Raw genomic sequence first — 21,038 nt, 5'->3', positions numbered from 1 at the left:
CCATCTTGGTCCAACCTTCTCCCTGTTTGCCAATCTTGAACCCAAGCGAGCCAAGAAAGGGAGTCAGTCCTGGGCCCTTGGTGTGAATGCGGCTTTCCTCCCCTCCTTCTGGATGTTGCCCAATTGACTAATTAGCAGCCGCTAATTAATTTAACGAGGCGTCTCTTCTCTCGCTTCCCTGCAGAAGCGGATTTGAACAAGAGCTGGAAAACTCCGCCAAGCCCTCGGCCGATTGTCAAGGTGGGTGATTTTTGGAGGAGTAGAAACTGGCTCAAGACCCCCCCCCCCACCCCCTAAAATCCACCCGTGTCATGCCCATCCGAGGGCCAAACCCTACAGCCACCTTATTATTATTCCCTTTGAATGTCAATTTGAATTCCCTACAATCCACCCCTGGAACAGAAGTTGCCCTGGGAAGTTGTGGGAGCTTCATCACTTGAGTCTTTCAACCAGAGATTGGAACTGACATTGGTCAGAAATGGTGTAGGGTCTCCCGCTTGGGCGGTGGGTTGGACTAGATGACCCACAAGGTCCCTTCCCCTGACTTGCCCCCTTTCGATTCCAGACGGTGTGACCTCCACGGGGGAACACGACAGCCTCAGCGACTCTGCCTATGGTCAGTAACCCCCTGTCGTCTTTCCCAGACCTGTTTTTCCATCGTTCATACTTCCTTCCTTCCTTCCATCACGTCTTCCTGCTTTGCGGCTGCATCTCCCCGTTCCTAAACCCGTGTCAATCAAACTTGGGCACTTTAAAGAGGGGTGGACTTCAACTCCCAGAATTCCCCAGCCAGCTTTGCTGTTGAAGTCCACCCCTCTTTAAAGTGCCCAAGTTTGACAGCCATTGTCCTAAATGGTGCATTTTAGGGTGTGATGGACGGACAGACATTGACTGGCATTCGTGGCTATTTCAGACATGCAGGTTAAGTTTCTCCCAGCCTGCAAGCATGGTTCCACTTCCCCAAATTGCCACGGTGGGGGGGAAATTCCCCTCTGGGAAAGAGCCCCCCCCCTTCCCCACATCTCACAGAGTCAAGATGGTCTTGCGAAACGTGTCCCTCGTCTGTTTGGGCAGGACGGGCACCTCCAAGGAGCCCGGGGCAAAAGAGGATGGGCGGCCTGTAAATATTGAGGGTGGGGGTGGGGGTGGGGTCTGTGGAGGTTCTTGGGGAGCGGGGGCAGCCTCTGCAAAGAAGACGGAGGGGGGGGCGTTGCTGGCGTGCCAAGGGACCACAAACCAGGCACACAATTTCTTGCTTTCTGTCTTTGGCGAATGATCGGCGACCGCATCCCCTTGCTTTGCTGGGGAGAAAAGGGGGCCAGCCCACCCACCCCATACTCCCCCAGCCAGGATCACTGGAGGGGTCTCTTCCCCCTCCCTCTCCCCCCCCCTCCCCTCCAGCTTCCTCCCAACTGGGCAACTGTGAAGTTAATCCCTTGGAAGGAAGGCAATTAAATCCCTAAGCAAGTCCATTAATTGCACAGCAGGGGAGCAAATTCCCTTGATTGAATTGGGGGTGGGGTGGGGAGGAGAGAGAGAGAGAGAGACTGAGAAGGGTGGGGGAGGGTATCATTAGAGTGCTAAAGGAAGAGGCTGAGGGGGGGGCATCTTAGGGAGAAGGAAGGCCGAGGAGGGTATTTCTTAGCACCCCAAAATGCTCTTCCCATTTTCCTCCTGCATGAGGCAGTTGGGGTCTTTGGGCCCACCCTGAGTGCCCCTCCCCAATGCTTGCAAACCTCCCTTGCTTGTGGGGCTTCATTGACCCCTTTATCTTTCTCACAAGTATGCTGGGATGGAGCAGAGTTCAAATCCCTCAGGTCAGGGGTCTCCAACCTTGGCCACTTTAAGACTTGGGGACTTCAACTCCCAGAATTTCTGAGAGTTAAAGTCCACAAGTCTTAAAGTGGCCAAGGTTGGCTGAGGAATTCTGGGAGTTGAAGTCCACAAGTCTTAAAGTGGCCAAGGTTGGAGACCCCTGCTTTTGGTCTACAAAATGTCTGAGACTACCCTGCAGGGTTGTGGTTGAGGTTGCAGGCAGCTCTCTGTGCAACCGGCTCTTGGAGTGGCGTGGGGGCGTGACAGGCTCAATCCTGACGGTGTGTTTGTCACTGCTGACGCAGGAGATGCTCAGACCACCCCGGCGTCTTCCGGGATCTTCTCCCAGGCGCCCCCGGGCTCTCCCTCCGCTAGCTTGACTCCCGGCGCCCACCCAGCCCCTGGTGTGGGGGACCCCCGTTTCACCCTCCACGTGGCTGTGAGCACGCAGGGTAAGGAGGTGCTCCTCTTCCCCCCACCCCAAATAATGCTTGCCCGCACGAGTACACTAACTTGAAGCAGGCGGAAATATCTAACCCACGACCTGGAACGTCGGGGCATGCGAGCAAGTGAAGGCTGTGCACCGTTGGACCTGCGCACTGCATGTGCCATGGGGAGGAGGGGGGTCTCCCAGAGGTGCCCTCTGACCTCTCTGAAAGCACAGGGGACAGTGGGGGGGAATTGTGAGATGCCCCTGCCTGCAAAGGAAGAACCCAGCCTGGTGCTGTTTCACACCCGCTAAGCAGAGAAAACCTGCACAGCCAAACACCACCCAGGTCCTTTTTCTCTCTTGTTGGGACTACAGACCCCCCCCTCCACTGCTAGCTAGACTAAGAATCAAAGCCATTGGGGGCTGTAATCCAAAGCCATTGTTAGGTGGAATGGGTTTTTTTGCTGTCCTCACCAGAAAGCCTGAATATTCAAATTTTAGGGGCTGAATTTTTCCCCTGTAAACCAGCCAACATTGTGGCTTCCTGTTGCGATTGCTTATCGTCTGCATTCGCTTCCCATTGTGGTGACTTCAGCGTGGTCCGTATTTTGCTCCAGCCAGAGTCTTCCTGTGTTGCTTTGCAAAATTTCCCTCGCCAGCCACGAAGCTAGGAGGTTTGGGTTGGCGGTGGGCAGGTGGCCAACTTTCCCTACCTCTTTGGGGTTATCGTTTCCACCCTCCTCCGCTGTTTAGGATGGGTATGTTCTCGGAATAGGACCTGACACATCTCGAGGGTGGTTGGGGGTTGTAGCGTGTTGTGGTGAAACCGTCTGCAGGTGTTTTGCACTGACCGAAAAACTTGCAACCTCATTCTCCACAAACTGAGCCATTGTGCACAGTTTGTGCAGTGGAAATTTGCTGCTTTAGACGCGCTTGGGGGAAAAAAAATATGCCCCAGACGTTGCTTTGTCTAGAAACTAGGGGAAGCTGTGGCAAGCAAGATAAAACTGGTGGGTTTCTTTTTTTTTTCCTTCCTGATCTCCAGCTCTCTCACCTCCGCCCCAAACTCTGATTATTTTTTTTTAAAAAAAGCCCTTTTATTACCTCGCAAAGGAGGCGATAAAACATTCAGCGATTGATAAAACGTCTGCAGAGTTGGCACCAAACTTTGCAAGCTACTAATTTTTTTTCTGGTCTGGAGCGCAAGAGAAAAGCCACTGCCAAAAAAAATTGAGAATGGAAAATTATCTCTTCCTCACCACCACCAAAAAAAATCCCCCAAAACACACACACACACACACACACACACACACACAGTCTTGAAAAAGCTTTGTGAAAAAATTCTGGCTGAATGAAAATGCATTTAACAGCTGAAACTTTTAAAAAGCGAAATTGCTTCTCTTTGCGTTTTGACGGCGTCCAGATTTATGGGGCTACAGTTCTAATTTCCAAGGATCCGATTTCCAGGGCTAAAACATTTTCCTGAACTTTTTTATATACATAAATTTTTAAAAAGTCAAACTTAACCCATCGGGTCCGTGGAGAACGGAGGCACAGGGCAGATTCCTATCCATATCGGAAGTGTCCCGAAAGTTCAATTGGAAAAAGAAAACATTTCTAAAACTCTTGAAAAACAAAAACACCCCCAGAAAGCGACTTTCCAGACAGATTGTGGAAATGTTTGCAGTTTGCTGGAAATCTGAGTGGGTTCCAAGTCTTGGTTGCAAACGGGGGAGGAAAAACAAAATAAAACAAGACAGCAGGGCCCTTGTTAGGAAATGTGTGAGTTGGAAAAGGCACAGATGACCCACAAAGAAGGAGCTTTTTTCCCCCACTGCGTTTCCAGTTCATAGTTCCTCTTTCCTCCCCACCCTGTGAGATCCTAAGGCATCTTTCTGGATGCCAACCAGCCACTCAGGGGCCTGCAGGGCTGTGGGGCTGGTGGTCTCTGGCTTCACTGATCTGGTGTCACATTTGCACACTTACACACAAAGAGATCCATCCATTCTTCCTCCCTCCCAACATTTCTCCTTTTCCTGGTGCTTTTGGCCCCTTCCTCCGTTTTCCTACTTGTCTCCCACTCACCGTCTCGGCCCCCCTCCCCAAATACTACCCTTCCCTCCGTTGTTAATTCCTTTTCCACATTGGCAAACCAGCCACACGCCACCTTGGAGGCAAAGCAGCTCAACCTCTTTTAATTGAAAACACGTGCACACACACACACATAAACCCCCACTCTCGCCAACGCTTTTACGCAGCGTTTCTGGCACACTCCCTCTTGCACATGAGCTGTCTGTGCAAGCTTTGTACACCACTGGCTGCGTTCACACGATGCATTTAACCTCCTTGCTGAACTCACCCGTTTTCTGGGTTCATCTCTTTAGCCGTCCAAATGGGTTGGAATTTTGCCAGCACACCCAAGTCACGAATAAAACAAACCAGGGTTAACTTTAGCCAGGTTTCGTGTGCTGTATGAATGCGATCCCTACGTCTTTCTGTTTTGCTGATCATCCTGCGAATACAGCGGTGGGTTTTTGTATCTACTGTACCGTTACTCTTGTTTTTAATCTGGGGGGGGGCGTTCAGAAAGCAGAGAGAAAGAAACGTAAGTGATAAACATGATTTTAAGTCGGTGGGTTTGGTCCTTAAAGGTACAGCTGGCAATTCCTAGACTGCTGTGGGAGGTTCAGGGGAAAGAAACAGGGAAGCAAAATATTCTATTTTTCCTCCCTCTAAAAATCGATATAACCAAATTAGCGATGCAGGAATGACATTTGCGTTCAGTCGCTCGATCTTTCCCTGGGAGGAGAGGGAGCGGGTGACGTCAGCCGGTTTAATTTTCCACCCGGGGAACAGCGAAAATCAAGATATTCTCCCCCCACCCAGCCCCCACCCCATGAAACAGGATTACATTATTCTGGGTCATTACAACCGTGGCATAAATGAAGGCTCTGTTGCCCTGTTTGGCTGCCTTTAATTGAATCTCCATATTATGTAATTGTACCATTTGCACAATTTAAAAGAAGCGAGCTCATTAAACTCGGTTGTGCTTTTAAAGGGGGGGGTGGGGGGAGAAAACTGCCTCTGTAAGGTATTTTTAATCAGCAGCGGAGTTTTTTCACCGTTGCGCCTTCCCTGAAAAGGTGCAGCCCGTTTTTATCCTTCTGGGGGTGAATTTCGCCCTGGTTTTGGGAACAGGGAGTTCTTGACAAGCCAGGGGTTTCCGTTCCCCTTTGTGAGCCACCCAGGTTTTAGGCTGGACCAACCCTCTACCTTGCACTGGGTGTGTAAACACGCCTGTGCACACACCCACACGCCCCCGTTGCAAGGTTCTGCCTTCCTGCCCTGGTGCTGGTCCTTGGCACCTCTGGATGGATCCAGAGGTGGTTCTTGGTGTGCTCTGGGCAACCCAGGAGGTTGAACCTTTGCAAGGACTGTCCAAGCCAACATTGGCTTGCTTTCTTGGGGGTGAAGCCCGATGGCTGCCTTCCCGAGCATCCTGGCCCCCCCGAGAAAGTTTTGAGGCGCAGCAATGCCCTGGGGGTGTGTGTGTGGGGGGGAGAATTAGTGGGTCGTCTTCCTGCACCATCTCAGTTCCCTGTTTCTCCTGCTGCATCTCGGGAGCCTTTACACCAGCTCGCTCCGTCCTACTAACACCTCCACCTCATTGCCATCCCTGGTCCTCCGTTTGATCCTTCCCCGCCGGGGTCCCTGCGGGCACGGAAAAGCAGCTGCGCCCCAGGAATGTTGGGGTGGGAGTGGGGACCCCCCTGCATGGCTTGGGAAGGCCTGGAGACCTTGGCTCAGCTGGGACGGAGACCCGGTGGGGCGTTTGGTCTTCGTGGGGAGGGAGCCTCGCGCCTGACCCCCCGTTTCTTCTCTCCCCGCTGGCTGCGGGTTCAGGTGTGAGGCAGGAGTCGGAGGCGAAGGAGAGCGCCAAGTCAGTCCACTTCACCTTCCTGATCGGCTGCGTCTTCGTGGCTTTCCTCTTGGGGGCCTTCCTCTCCGGCCTGCTCGTCTCCTGCTATTGCAGCCACAGCCTGCAGCGCGCCAAGCACCCCGGCAAGGACCCTGAGAATGGCCTCCAGCGCCCGCTATCCCTGCGCAGCCTGGCCAAGATGAACGCCCTGCTGGAAGGCGGCCAGGCCAAGGACGGGCTGATGGAGACGGCCGCCCCTCAGCTCTATACCACCCTCCTGCCCAGCGAGAAGGAGCTGCCCAGCGCCCCGGCCAAGCCTGGCGTCCGAGAGCACCCCGAGCTGTCCGCCTTGCCCACCCCGGAGTCCACGCCCGAGCTGCCCGTCAAGAACATGAAGGCCATCCGGAACCAGTGGGAGAAAAACCAGAACTTCAACAACGCCAAGGATGCCCAGGGGAGGCCCTTCCATGCCCCCGTGCCCAACGCCTTCTCCTTCCCCGGCCCGGGAGGGGTCCCCGGGCCCCTGCACGGCTACGACACCCCGCTGGGGGGCTACCTGGACGAGAAGAAGATCTCCAACTCGGAGCGGGTGCTGGTGCGTCCCTCCCCGCCGCCCAAAGGCATGGAGGTCACCACCCTGGAAGAGCTGTTGAAACACCTCCACGGGGCGGGGGCCTCCGTGCCTGCCGCCTTCCCGCCTTCGGCCGTGGCTTTTGCCAACCGGGTGCAGCCGAAGGTGCCCAACCTGGAGGGCGCCCCCTATTACAACACCTCCACGCTGCCTCGGCGGCTGGACATCCCTCCGGACGCTCCGCTGCCCTTGGGCCTGGACAAAGGAGGCGGGCGCTCCGTCGCCCACAGACATTCCCTCTGTGGCGCCCCGAAGCTGGTGAACGTGGGTGGGGGCGGCAGCGGCGGGGGGCTGCTGATGCGCCAACACAGCCTGGGCCAGGCGGGGAGGCTGCCCCCAGCCCTCCTGACCCGCATGCACTCCACGGGGAGCTCCGTGCCCCAAGAGGGCCACCACCACGCCATCTTCCTGGCCAGGCAGCACAGCTACGGCGACCAGGGGCCACTGCCCAGCCACGGGGGTGGCATCCGGCGGTCCGTCTCGCTGATCAAGCCGGGCATGACCACACAGGCTCTCTTCCAGCCTTCCTCTCCGCCCGCCCAGCCCTCCGGCCCTTTCCACTATTGAGCCCCACGGAAGGAGAAGCATGCGTGTGTGTGTCTCTCGAACCCAGAGCCGGCCGCTCTGAGAAGGTCCCCTTCGGCCACGTCCACCCGCAGGGATTAACAACCCGAGTGTGCCTTGTGTAAGGGAAGGTCCCGCGCAGGTGGCACCGGTGGGGCTCGGCTGGACGGACACCTGCTTCCTTCTCTCTTCCCGCGAGATGCTTCCAGAAGCTTCCTCGGCCTCCGGGGGCCCCAAAGGGCCCCCAAAGTAGCAAAGCTGGCCGTTCCTGCCTACCTCACGGGTGAGGCCTCGAAGGCGGATGCCTCGGCAGGGCCCACCCTCACCCATTCCTTATGCAAGAAATCTCCACCGAGGATGCCCGTCCCGGCTCGCTCGCGCCCTTCCAACAGGCACCAAAGGCTGCTTCCCAAGGCTGGCAAAATGCTTGGGCCCAGATCCTCCGGGAGAGCAGAGACCCATTCGAGCAACCAGCCAGGAATGGGGGGGTCCCTGGGGGCCCCTTCCTCCTCCTCCCCTCCACCACGGCCAACCTGCAAACGGTCATGGTTCGATTCCGCCACGTGGCCGAAGGACTCCAAACTCAAGGTTCACATTTTGCAAAAACTTGAAACGTTCAACGGGTGGATTTCACCCGGTGGAGCGAAAGGGGAGGGAGGGAACGGGAGGGGTCCCAGGGCAGGTTTCGGGGGGGGGGGCTCATCCTTTTCAAACGGGGGTGGCTGGGTGTGTCCCTGTGTGCAGCCGGCTAGAGAGCGTTGGGCATTTCCAGAGACCAAACAGGCTGTCCCAATCGGGAGTGCGATGCTCAAAGGACTCCGGATGATCTGAACTCGGGTCAGGCTGGACCTCCTGCCCCTTTTACGGGGTTAAAGAACCGTGTTTGCTTCGTGGGGAGGGGGTGCGTGCAAAGGTGGCTCCCCCCCACAGCCCGTTTTTGTAGCACTTTTGGTATTCGTGTGTGTGTTTTTCTCCCAAAAGGGCAGATCACAGCAGCTCCTGTTGCTTGGATGGCCTTTTGACAAATGAGCCTCGGCCGGACTTGAACTCGCAGCCCTTCCCTCCGGGGAGGGAACAACTTCAGGGTCCTCTCTGGGCCCCCAAGCAGCCCCTCCTGGCCGGCGTTCTTCCTTGTAACCAATTTTGACCTCTCTCTTTTTTTCCCCTAAAGTCTCCCCGCTTCCATTTGGGGGTCGAGAGACTCCGATGAAGATCAAATTATATCTACCTGGGGGGGGCGGGGGTGTCCCCAAATTTTCTTCTCAAGTTACCCCACCCCACCCTTCAATCGGGCAGAATTTTTGCATGTGGGCCGGCCTGGTTCATCCTGCTCACCTACGCCTCGATTTCTTGGCTGGCTTGAGATTGGAAGCCCCAGCTTGTCAGACTCAGCCTGCACAAGGAGCTAGCCCACAAAGAGGTTTGTAAACTCATCTCCAAGACGGTGTCCCCATGAACAATGAAAATGATGTACCGGTGTTTTCCCACAGGCTCCAAAATCAGAGAGGAGCTTTTCCATAGCGGTGGCTTGCAAAACAGAAGGGGAAAAAAATATGCCTCCTTAAAATAAAATTAAAATAAAATTGTAAAACCAGAGGGGCGGGGGGGTTTAAATTCTTTTGATGTTGTACTTGTAAATCTGCCCCTCTCCAAAATAGGGAGGGGGGTGACCCAAGGGGAGGAAGGGAGAATCTGTAAACCCATTTTTTAAAAAAGAATATTTTGCAAAGTGCCATCCGGAGAAACGCACCGAGGGCTGGAAAGCCGTTTTCTGGTTTGTTTTTTAATCACGTGGGCAGGATATTTGGGGGAGGAGGGCGGGGGGTTGGAGCGTGTGTGGAAAGTTCTTCCTTGCAGCACTTTTATTTTCTAAAAAAAAATGTACATAAAGTATTAATATATGTGTATATTTCATTGTTTTAACTTCGTATAAGAGAAGTAAAAAAATAATAATAATGGAAAACTGGCACCGAATTCGGTCCCAACAAAGGCTGAATAATTAAAACCGGGTTTGAATTCGCCCCGTTCAGAACAGAGACCCAGCAGGGACGTTTGCAGCCTGCACAGGCCCACACTGGTGTGTTTGTGTGTGTGTGTTTGTGTGGAGCCTGATGGGCGTGCTTGAAGACGAGTGTGTCTACACAATGGGCGTTCCCAGAGCCCTGTTTAGCGTCCATGCACCATTACGACAAGGATGAAGAAGCCCCTGGGCTCCCGATCCTGGCTCTGATGCTACTTCTCAACTCGGTCAAGCGAAGGAAAGTTGGAAGTTTCGCCAAGTGACCGCTTCGCTTCATGACCGAGTTATCGGTCTCAATTGTGGTCGCTAAAAGAGGACGGCCTGTCCTCTGGACAACAAGGGTATATGGAGGCTCCAAACTTTCTTTTCAAATGCAACTGGTCACTCAGGACTGACTTCTAAGGTAGACTGTCCCTGCGTGTGGGGCTCTTCCTGACTTCTTCAGTGCAGCGGTCCGTCTAGATGACCACAGGAGTGTTCCTAAAAAGCAATAATATTTCCGCTCCCCCCAGGTTGCGTTTCCTACCATCAAGAACTGATTCCTTTCTTCTGGGGTGGGGCTGGTGGGGGGGGGTAGGGATATCTGTCTCCCTCCATCACCTCCTTCCACAGGGAGGTGGGGCCTGGAGCACCCCCGGCCCATTATCCCCCATCCAGTATAAAATCCTCGTGCTCTAAGGGACCTTGTAGGGTCGTCTAGCCCAACCCCTGCTAAGCCAGCATCGTGGTGACACTCTTGTTGGCCTTTTGGATTCCTGATCGAATTTCCTCCCCGCCACAATCTGGAGGAAGACCAGTCCAGTCCAAGGGATTTATCTGGACTACAATTCCCATCCCACACGGTCGGGCCAGAACGTCTGGAGCTTAATTTGCTGATCCTGAACGGATTCTCTCCAACTAAGTTGGCTTACAACTCCAGGAAGGAAGTTTCCAGGTTGAGGGGAGGGGGGGGGCTCTCCCTAGGCAAAGGTTTCTCCCTCCCTTCCAGCTTCCCCGAACATCTGGCAGCCTTCCGGGCCTTTGCTCGCCACCCTTCCTGCCTCTGCAGCACATCTGGCCACTTCTGTCCACCTCCCCATCACGCTTGGCCCACTGGGAGAATAAAATGGTGGATTGCTAAAGCAGACAGTCCCTCCTTCCCCCCTGCCTCCTGTCTCTTACTCCTTGCTTCCTCTTAACGGACACCCCCCTCCCCAAATTGGGCAGGTGGCTGAGGAGAGGAAACAGCCCCCTACCCCCCACCCCCACCCCAAAAGAAACACCTGAGCTGTGCCAGAAATGAGCTCATGGTTTTAATTTGGACTTTTGCAAACGGCGGTTAGAGCAACCCCAGAGCTCGGTTGGCTTTGCCGTCTTCCAAAGGGGAGGAAATTGGGGTGTCCTTCAGTGGGTTGGCTGCGAGGGCCCTGCCCCATCCCGTTCCCCAGCTTTTGGGAGTTGTAGTCCGGCAGTGCACGATGGGGACTGTCTTCCCAAGGGAGACAGACAGGCTAAGAGAAGCTAAGAGAAGCAAGAGCCGATCCGTAGCCAAGGCAGCTGTTTAAACCATTTCTATTCAGACAACGCCAGAGGTGCAGCACAGCTGGTGAAGCCATTGAGGGCTCAGAGATGGTTGTGTAGAAAAGGGAAGGATAGTCGCCTGCGACTCTTGCGCCCATCATCCACACCCCAACTTTCCCAACCTTGCCACACGCTCACCAGATCCCCAACGTCGCCTTTTCTCCTATGAAGTCTGGACAACTTCCCTTCGCAGACCCCTCAAAAACAGCAGCCGGGACACACAACGCTGAATCCACATCTGGAGAGGAGAAAAAAGGGTTTTTTTGCCCAAACTGGTGGGTTTTGCAGAAAATTCCCTAATAGAATTTTTCCTTGCTGGGCGATTAGTCTCCTCTTCTCTTCTTCAATGGGTTGCAGCGCAAAAGGAAGTTTAGATTCAATTTCCAAAGCCTGGACATGAAATCTAAAGGCTGGAGGGGGGAGGGGAATGACAAACACACACACACACACACACACACACACACACACACACACACACACAGCTTCTTTGCTGGCTGGTGTTAAACATCAGCATTCAGTTTTCGCTGCTCTTCGGAATTAATACGGCCAAAACTTCCTGCGAAACTGGGAAGACAGTCCCAAGTTAGACCTCTGTGTGTGTGTGTATGCGCGAAGTTGCCAGATGTTTCTCCCTCCTCTATGCCAAGAGGCCTACAGATGTGGTGGATGACTGGGGAGCTTGCCCGTCGGGGCTGGGCAGAGGGAGGCGAAGGGAGCAAGGAAGCCATTTCTGAGAATTTCCCTGCCTTCCTGCCCTTGTATTGGTGGTAAGCAGCAAAGGAGGAGAAGAGTTACGGAGCGGTTCTTGCTACACAACATCTGGCCAGCTCCTGTAAGCAGGATGCTGGATTGCAGGGGGGGGGGGCTGCCCTGTGCAAAAGTCGGAGAGCCTCTGAGCTCAGGGGCAGTCTACCTTTGTGGGTGCAACAAAAGGAAGAGCCAGGAATTTGGGGGTGAGGTTCCTTAATCCTCCAGCCGACGCCCCTCTCCTTCCTTCCATTTCATGGATTCTGGGGCCAAGTTTGGGGGTGCCATGTATTTGGAGATGATAAATTTCATAGCTTCACTGGTTTCTTAGAAGGGAAGGGAAGGCCGCCACCAAACAACTCTCTTTAAAAATCCCTTGAAAAGGGTCTTTGCAGCTTTAATTGTGCATCCAATTTTTTTAAAAAACAAGGATTTGAGCGAGAAGCACTTTTTGCCGAATTAAAAAACAACAACCGCCAGGAAATCGGGGGTCCCTTTCCTTCTCCCTCAATGGCTGAGAAATCTGGGCATCCGCCAAAGCGGCAAACCTGGCCTGGCAGTGCCACCTGGCGGCCCCTTGTGTGTCGCACACTTCCCTGGCACCAGCAGGCTCCCTTGGAGAGTCTACCCGGGTCTGGGGTCTTCCAGCTGCTTGGCTCCGCTCTCAGGAAGACCCCCGAAGGATGCAAATTCGGAAGAGGGGCTGGCCTTGGCCACACAGGGTCCCATTTTCTTGCGACCGGCCTTGGCTCAAAGATGCACCAACCCAGGTCGGTCATAAAACAACAACAACCAAACCAGGATGACTAAACCAGGTTTGTTTTCTGCTAAATGGCTTGGATTTTTTGAGACCCGCAAACGCAGTTCTCTCTCTTTCTCTGCAAAAGGAAAACATCACACTAGGAATCTCGCTCCTTCAGACTTTGAGAAGCTTCTGGAGGTTTTTGTGACCTGCAATCAATGGATTGGAGGCCAAAATCCCACCAAACTTTAGCCTCTTTTTGGGAGTGGGGGGGCAGATTGCCAACCCCCTTTCTTGATCTGCTCTGAATTCACCCTCCTGTGCCCAAGAAGGCCACACCAAGGTTTGAAAACCGTGTTGTGCGTATGGTTGGGCGAGGCGTGTCCGCTTGAACGCTGCAATCGTGGTTTGTTAATCCAGGGTTAGGGTTTGGCCATCGTTGGCTTCTGGGGGGCGGGGGCAGCTCAGAGCAAGGCCGGCTGCTGTTCTTCCCTCGCCCCAAAAGTTTAGCCTCGGATGGGGAGCTGCAACGTTTCCGGCATCCTCCTGTCTGGTCCAGAGTTTGCTCGTCATCTCCATAGCAACTGGTTGCCCCTGGCAACAGCTTTGAAGCATCTTGGGTGCTTTGGCCAGGGATGCGTGGGCACCGGAGGAAGCAGCCCCCACCCCCGGAAAAGAGGGAGACCTTTGCCCTCCCCAGCCCCAGCCCCACCTGGGACCAATTCCGCTGCTCCCTGCCTTCGTATGCTGCTGTCCATCAGTGAGGAAGATGCGGGAAGCCGCCGGCAACGGCTCGTGTGCTAATCCCACCCAGCCTTGATTCCCCGGAACGGCTGGGCGAAGAAGGGGGCCGTCTACCTGGCTGGCGGCAATGCATTGCTAAAGGTTGGCTCAGCTTTCCTCCAGGTGAGACCTTTTCATTTCAGGGGGACTGAATTGGAGTTGCCGGCACTCGAACGGCGCAGGTCATAGGGTGGGATGGTTTGACGGGAAGGGTCCCGTGTCAGTGACAGCTGTGGGGGGCTGCCCCCACCCGCCACCTCTTCTCCCCCAGCCTTAAAAATGCCCTCCTGCTTGCAGCTGAAGGTTGTATTCTTAACATGCTCCTTGTTCAGCCCTTCTGCAAGGGGATTTTTTAAATTTTAGAGTAGCGTTGAACAAGCTTTAAAATAAAGTGTTTTCCCCTGGAGAGAGGAGAGGTCAAGAAAGCAACCTAAGACCCCTCCCCAAACTCTCACCCTCCTCGCTGGGCTGGGGGGTCAAAGCACCCAAAACGGGTTCAAATGCCCCGTCAGTCAGTATTGCAATGAAAGGGCATTTTTTAAAAAATAAATTTTTATTGTGTTTTTCCACCAATACAGTTCAAATCATATTCACATTTCCAACAGCATTTTGACATCTGCAAGTATTGTCATCTTGTAAGTCCTAATACATTTAATATACATCCACCAATAATTCTTTATAATTAGTTCTATCTTATAGATTTTATATATCTGCATATCATTTTCTTGAGGTCTCTTATAATTAATCTCCTCTTCTTATGTCTGTTCTCTGAATAGTACTCAGAGTCGTCCTTCTCTTCCATTTTTAATGTAAGCACGTCCATTTCCGCACATCCCATCGTTTTGTGTAGGACCAAATCCCCCGTGGGAGTGTCGGGTCCTTTCCGTATTTGTGCGAAAGCTATTCTGGCTGCTGTTAGAGTATGTAAGATAATAGATTTTATTTCTTTTGATCTTTAATTATTCCTAATAGGAAGAGTTCTGGTTTAGGTTCAGTCTGATGTCCTGTAATTTCCTGCATCCAATTTTTAATTTTCGTCCAATAGGTCCCAGTCTCGGGGCATAACCACCACATACGATAGAAGGTACCATCAGCTTGTTGGCATTTCCAACATTTTGGGCTAGTATTAGGGTATATCTCAGCCAGATGCCACCGGTGAAGGGCATGAAAGGCTCCCAGGTGAGGGAAAAGACCCCACCTTGCACCCATTTGTTAAAATTTCTTTCTTACATTTGCCGCCTGTCTGGCTGTGGACTCCTCTCGGGCTCTTCACCTGCGGCAGAGAGACACACCCACACCCACACCCACACTGCTAATGGGGTCTTTGTCCCCTTTCCAGGCGGTGCTGCGGACCCAGCCGGCCACTCGCTTGGGCGCCAGTCCTCATGGCCACCAGCCTGGGCAGCTCCCTGCCCGCCCTGGCCAGCGCCCTCCGGCCTGACCCCACCCTCTCCCTGGAGCAGAAGGCAACCTTCCTCTTCCTCTTCTTCCTCTTCGTCTTCCTGGCGGTGCTGATTGTCCGTTGCTTCCGGATCCTCCTGGACCCCTACCGGAGTATGCCTCCCTCCACCTGGACCGATTACGTGGAGAAAGACACCCTGGACTACCGCCTGGCCTGAAACCGGGTTGGAGATGGCCAGCCCAAGCCGGCTTGGGGCGGCTGCCTCGGTGGAACCTCCGTGCGCGGGGGCAGTCTACCTGCTCGGGCCTGGCGGAGACCTGAGGTTCCGCCCACCCTGGTTTGAGCTCGGGGCAAAGTTTTCACAGCTTCGTTCTGTGGCTTTGGAAGGAAAAGGGGGCAGGTAATCCTCGGCCCCTGACTAACCAGGCACCTGCCCCGCCCAAAGCAGGCCGAGGGGGAAGAGAGGCCGCACTTGGCAGGAACGAAAGTCTCAAGCTCTAAAAGGGCCTTTGCGTTTCCTAAACAAAAACACCCCCGTGCGTAAAGCCGTTTGAAAAGCAGAATTTATTGGATGCCCGGGGAATCTTTTACTTGACCTAAAAGAGGAGGGCGGCACTCACGGCTGGCATTGTGGGGAAACGCACCCCGTGCCGAGTCCTGCCCCGTTAAGGACCCGTAAGGCACTACTTTTCATTCGGAGCCCTTGGTGCAAAGGTGGACAGGGGGTCTCCTTGGAGAATATCGCCTGCTTCAAATAAAAGAGGGCTGGTTTTCCACAGCGGCTGCCTCGCGACTTCAGGCTCCCTTCCTCCCTCCTTGCTGGCACACTCGCAATCCTAACTGGGCGGCCTTGGACGTGTGCAGGGATCCCGGTCTGGACTTCAACTCCCAGAATCCCCCACGATTCAACCCACAGGTCTTAAAAGCTGCCAAACCCCGAGTCAGATGGAGGCAGAGCCCCCACCCCTGCTCCTGCGCCCCTCTACGCTGGGGTTGGGTTCTTCAGATGTGACTGCACCACGATGGCCCAGCCCTGCTTAACTCAGTCAACAAAGCAGTGGGCAGGCCACAAACGCCGCGTTCCTAGAAGCCAGCAAACAAGGTTTGTTGAGAAGAGTGGTCCGTCTAACACAACAGCATGATGGCTTAAGCTGAGGGCCGTTTGCAAACAGGGGGGGGCCGTCCTGAGATTCCCTCCTTTTGCAATTTTGCAAGCTTTTTTTTAGGATTTGGGGTAGATGTGTCATTTAGGGTGGGGGCTAGTGGAGCCCCACTCCCTTTGAGCACTGTAAGAATGTGGCCTCTGGACAACATTTCTGGCTCTGTCTGGACTGGCCAGATCCCTGTGGCTGCTCTTGGCTCTCAACTGGTTTAGGGGGTCTTTCCTGGGCTCTTCCCCCTCTTCCTGCACTCCGGGACGGCCCCCAAGACACAGGGCCTGCAAGAGGGTCTTCCTAAGGGGACTCTGGGGTCCTTGAACAGAATAGAGACGCCTGGGGGCTCCAAACCCCCAGAATGAGACCATTATGGAGTTGGGGAGGGGGCAGCCTTAGAACCTGCTGGCGTATCCCCCCACCCCCCCATGTCCAGTTTTCCTGGGGCAAAACTTTGGTTGCCGTTTCTATCAGGCGTGGCAAAACAACGCCCTGGGGGTTAAGAAGTGACCGTCTCGGTGGCTGTGTCGGCCAGGAGCTGCCTCTGTCCCGGGGATCCCCCCATTTCTCCCGAAGACACCTCGAGGGGGTCAGCCCCCCTGAGCTCCTCCTGGGCGGGGCCTTCTCCCGTGCCGGCTTCCTGCTGGCTCAGGGTTGCCAGCTTCTGCTGGTGGAGCTCAGCTTCTTGCTTCTTCTTCGGCAGCCGGCTTCGGCATTCTGCCGCTTGGGGATCGGCCTCTTGCAAAGCTTCTTTGGCGTGGCCATCCTAGGGGGAAAAGTCAGGGCTTTCATCACTGTGGGGAGGGGAGAAGGGGGGGAAACATTCTGCAAAGAGGGAGGAGGTGGGCCCTGCAGGGAGCACGTTGCACAAACACCTGAATTTACGAAGGAAGGCGGCTTGCCTTGGTTTTTTCTAAACAACAGATTCACCGTTGGGATTCCTTAAGCTATGAATCCTGGTTAACAAACCTGAAAGGGCTGGATTTGCACTACGGGGAAAACCGGAAACAAGCCGACTACCTGGGGTAGTTGAAGGCGTCATCTCAACCCACAACCAAGCCTCCTGAATCTCAAATTGGCCCCTTTGTCTTCTCCAGCTTTGCGTATCTGGCGGTCTGGATTATCCGACGTTGGGGAAGACGGGAGCAGAAGTCCAGCACTTTTGGGAGGGCACCAATTCGGAACGTAGGTGTGCAAAGGGGAGGGGTTGTTCTTACCTCTCTCCCTTCCTCCTCCTTTCCATCCCCCGCTGGTTTCATTTTGACTTTCTTGGCGGGCGGCTTCTCTGCTTCAGCCACGTGGTTATTCTCGCTCAGGGTCTCGAGGCCGCCTCCCGCCTCCTGACCAGCAGGCACAATCAGAACTGAAAATTAAGGCGGGGCAGAGGAGAAAAAGGGAGACAATAAAATACAGAGGGTCAGTAGAGAAATTTAGTAGAACAGGGAGGGATTGGGATGCCATGCAGGCAGGTAAAATAGGTGGGAGAATTACAACCAGGATAATATTTTTAAAAAAAATAAATTCCAGTCCTCCGCTCAGATTTTGAGAAGGGCAGAATCAGAAGGCTGGCTGGCACCAAAATAAAAATAAAGCCAGTGACAAAAACAATGCTTAATGATATTCTTCTTCTGGCCATCTTCCCAGCATTCAGCCTCAAACACCACAACTCCCATCGGCCCCAGGCTTATGGGTATGGTAGTCCAGACACTTGGGTAACCTTAATCAAGGAAGGCTGTTTGGCAGGACCTCCCCAGAGGCCCCTTACCTTCCTGTTCCTTCTGCATCACTACAATGAACTGTTGTCCCAGGTGAGCGGCCGGCAGATGACCCAGAGGGACGCCCTCGGTCACAAGTGTGAGGACGTCCTGGCCGCTACCGACCGCCTGCCGGAGGGAAGCGTCGGCTGATAGAGTTTCCACAATGTCTCCTGAGACAGCTGCAACGATGGAGGAGGAAGCCTTTAAACCAGTGTAAAATGGAGATTCTAAAGATTCACCCAAAATTAAGGCTCTGCTGGACGTTTCTAGAAAAATGGCAGTTTTTGCTTTTTTAAAAAATAAAATAAAATAAAGATGTCTTGCTCTCCTGGTGGAAATAAAGCACAAGTGATTTGCGGGAAATTTAAGGTTTCTTCCCTTAATTACGAATGGAAAACTGCGTCATTCTAAATCTTGTTTCTCAGCCCTGACAACTCTAAGACATGTGGACTTCAGGCTGGCTGGGGGATTCTGGGAGTTCATGTCTTAAATTTGCTGAGGTTGGGAAACGCTGCCCTAAAAACTCGACGCTCTTCTTGTTTCAGACCTGACTTGCAAAATTTCTAAAAAGAAAAAAAAAAGCCTTTTGTGTCCAACTGCAACCCACCCATGTCAACACTCCCTCTGCCAGCCTGAATGGCCCCTTTGAACCCACCAGGAATTTGGTTAGCACTGGAAAGGGGGCCAGAGGCCTCTGCGATGGCCGCCAGGGTAGCGAGGACAGAGGTGGCCGAGTCTAGAAACTGCCCCGTGGAAACAGTGGAATCTCCTATGCAGCGAAGAGAGAGAGAGAGAGAGAGAGAGAGAGTCAAAACATGAAAATTCTCCAGAAGGAGATGGCCCTCTTAATCCCTCTTAACGAGGCGGACCCCTATTCCTGCCCCTTAGCAAGGGTTGGAGGGAGGGATTATGCTCCAGCCTGAGGTTGCTTTGGTATCCACTGAAGAAACGAGGCTGGCCAGGTTCAGCAATTCTCCGGAAACCAGAATGAAGGGCTGGGTCACCGTCACAGAGCCTGGGACATCATGCAGCCTCTCGGGGTTGGCGGTGACCGGATTCTGCATCGCTTCCTGGAAAAGAGAAAGCCTTGGGGGCTTCATGGAGCCAGGCCAAAAACAGCTCTTGGCTGCCAGAGCAGAGAGCCACAGTGGAAACAACTCAAATAAGTACCCAAGTCCAGTGTCCTCATGTGTCCTGCGCAATTAAAGCCAGAATCCCAAAGATTCAGCCCCAAATGACAACTAAACCACTTTTGAGGGACACTCAAAAGACCCAAAGCTGGGATTTCGGCCCACCTGCAGCAGCAACAGAGTTTCGGGATTGTTCTTGTCCAAAGCGATGTCGAAAGCGGACTTGCCAAATTTGCTGAAGGCGTGGACGTCTGCCCCGTGTTTGAGAAGCAGCTCGATGACATCTCGGTGGTTGTGTTCGGTGGCCCAGTGCAGGGCGGTCATCTTCAGCATGTCCTTGGCATTCACGTTGGCGCCGTTCTGGACAGGGAGACACCGCCAAGCGGTTGAAAACCGTTTGGGCAGGGCGTGGAGAAGCCTCGGCCTGTTTATGGGGCCTATAAGGAAACCCGGAAGGCCACCCAAAGCGCCTGCTTACCCTGACCAGCAGCTCGACAACGTGGCAGTGACCATCTGCAGCCGCCATATGGAGGGGCGTCCGGTTCACCTTGGTCCGAGCATCTCGACTCACTCCGGCCCGGAGCAGGACTTCAGCCGTCGAATAATGGCCGTGCCGAGCAGCGAGATGAAGGGCCGATATTCCCAGCTGTTGGACAATTAAGCAGGAAGATTATTATCCTTGGCTGCCCTCCGTTCCTTCGCGAAGCCATGATGAGTTTCTCTGTCTTCATCTCCTTCTTCCGTAGAGGGAGGACTCCACTTGAGATAAACTTTTTCCATCTCTAACTCTTGAAATAGACAGTCCTGCTGTCCCCGCCTGACCTTCCTCCCCACCTTGGTGGCTTTCCCACCCTGGACTTACCCAGTCAGTGGTGAAGGGGGCTCCGTTGGCCATCAGCAGCCTGACTTCATCATCCTGGCCTTGGCGGGCCGCTTCCAGGAGCTTCTTCCCCAGGTCCACCAGTGACATCTTTATACAGGGGAACAGATGATTTCAAACATCTGGGGGGAGAGAAATCTCACTGGTTTGGACAGGGTGGGGTGGGGGAGGAGGTCAGCGGTGGGTCTGAATGCCCTCCTGCCTCCCTTTTAGGGCCTGGCTCTACTCACAGCTGGAAAGAGGCGCCTGGGCCATTGTGTTCCTCGCCTGGCGTCCTTCCCTCTGCAAAATCTTAGCAAGAAAGACAAGCTTGGCTTTAACCCTCGGACATTGCGGTTGCTCCATCGCTGGAGGTTTTAATAAGAGATTGGACAGCCATTTGTCCGGAATGGGAGAGGGTATAGGGCAGGGGTGTCCAGTTGGGCCAGAAGATCTCCAAGGCCCCTTCCAACTCTGTTCCTCTGTTAACCTCAACCCAGGAGGGGAATTAAGGGGACGTAGCAAGGATGAGCCCAGCCAAGGAGCGGGACGGGGGGGGTGGGAGCTGTGCCACTCTAAAGGGAGGGCCACTGGGGATGATGGGAGCCGCAGCCTTTGCGGCTCTGCTGGTCGGTGGATGATGGGAAGTGCAGTAGAAAAGCTCTGGAACCCAAAAGAAGAGGAGCAGGGCAGTGCAACCCAGGCAATGGGCGTTGTAGTCCAGCCCTCGGGGTGAGCGGGGGGTCCTTTTCCTCCAGGCCCCGTTAATCCCACCCCCAGACCAGGACTCACCCTGGGGGTGGGGGTGGGGGGCTCCCCGTGTCCTGATCAGCCTCTTTTGGAAAGTTCTTCGCGCTCCGGAAGGAACGGCGATAGGAGGGGGGGCTGTTTTCAAACGGACGAGCCGCTCCCCCCAACGGGAGAAAAAAAAAAGGCACACCCGGAAGTATCTCTGATGGGGGAACCTTTAGGGTGTGACACACACAGCCTCGCTCTTCCGGCAACGGAAAGGAAATAGGTTCGGCGCGGGTGAGGATGCTCTGCCCTTCCACCTCTCTATGGTAAGGGCGAGGCCGTTCTAACCCTCCCTGAATGGAGGCGCTCTCTCCCTCCGCATCTCTATGGTCAGACGCTTCCTGCAGAATCATCAGTAATGCCCAGAATGGCATTAAAAATGTCCATCTTGGTGTGTGTGTTGATTTTATGGGGGGCGCAAAACCATCATCCTGGATCCCCACTCCAATGAAGCCCTCCCCCAAGTGTTGGACTCTGAGTCCCATCTTCCCCAGCCGTGTGCACTGCAGCATTAGATCAGGGACGCCCACTGGATATGACCCTTTTCGAAATTGAACCCTTGGAAAAGGGTTTGGACTACTGCACCCATGTTCCCTAGCCGCCCCCTGCTCAGGACTGCCTGACATGCCCCCATCCTGGATGGCAGCCCTTCTGGTCGTTCCCCCTCCCTCCCAAAGCCCAAGTGGGCACAATCCCAGATGCAACACGCCGACGATGTCACATGCGGAGA

The 21,038-nt window shown here is 54.2% G+C and overlaps 2 protein-coding genes across 3 annotated transcripts in view; one reads left to right on the top strand and one right to left on the bottom strand.

Moving 5' to 3' along the window:
- Positions 1 to 9,262, top strand: part of SEMA6C (semaphorin 6C) — a 34,971-nt gene extending 25,709 nt beyond the window's left edge. Inside the window, exons 16-19 of one of the 2 annotated variants that reach the window (XM_087913607.1) lie at positions 185 to 240; positions 566 to 616; positions 2,121 to 2,267; positions 6,149 to 9,262. In XM_087913607.1, the coding sequence (XP_087769733.1) occupies positions 185 to 240; positions 566 to 616; positions 2,121 to 2,267; positions 6,149 to 7,362 (1,468 nt within the window). In that variant the 3' untranslated portion in view covers positions 7,363 to 9,262. The remainder of the gene's footprint in view (positions 1 to 184; positions 241 to 565; positions 617 to 2,120; positions 2,268 to 6,148) is intronic. The other variant, XM_087913608.1, reaches the window with a different exon arrangement.
- A 5,897-nt stretch (positions 9,263 to 15,159) lies between these two features.
- On the bottom strand, positions 15,160 to 19,983 carry GABPB2 (GA binding protein transcription factor subunit beta 2). Its single transcript, XM_026720269.2, has 9 exons — positions 19,765 to 19,983; positions 19,517 to 19,656; positions 19,133 to 19,300; positions 18,820 to 19,014; positions 18,444 to 18,594; positions 18,180 to 18,293; positions 17,533 to 17,703; positions 16,985 to 17,130; positions 15,160 to 16,533 (listed from the first exon to the last, which is right to left on the bottom strand). The coding sequence occupies exons 2-9, from the start codon at positions 19,622 to 19,624 to the stop codon at positions 16,267 to 16,269; spliced, it is 1,320 nt and encodes a 439-aa protein (XP_026576054.1). The 5' UTR covers positions 19,625 to 19,656; positions 19,765 to 19,983; the 3' UTR covers positions 15,160 to 16,266.
- Positions 19,984 to 21,038: the final 1,055 nt, after the last annotated feature.

This window comes from Pseudonaja textilis, chromosome 16 (assembly GCF_049901715.1).
Source record: "Pseudonaja textilis isolate UNSWEBS1 chromosome 16, rPseTex1.2, whole genome shotgun sequence".
In the NCBI taxonomy this organism is placed as follows: domain Eukaryota; kingdom Metazoa; phylum Chordata; class Lepidosauria; order Squamata; family Elapidae; genus Pseudonaja; species Pseudonaja textilis.
The sequence above is the reverse complement of the archived record's forward strand: the minus strand, read 5'-3'. Positions and strand labels throughout refer to the sequence as shown.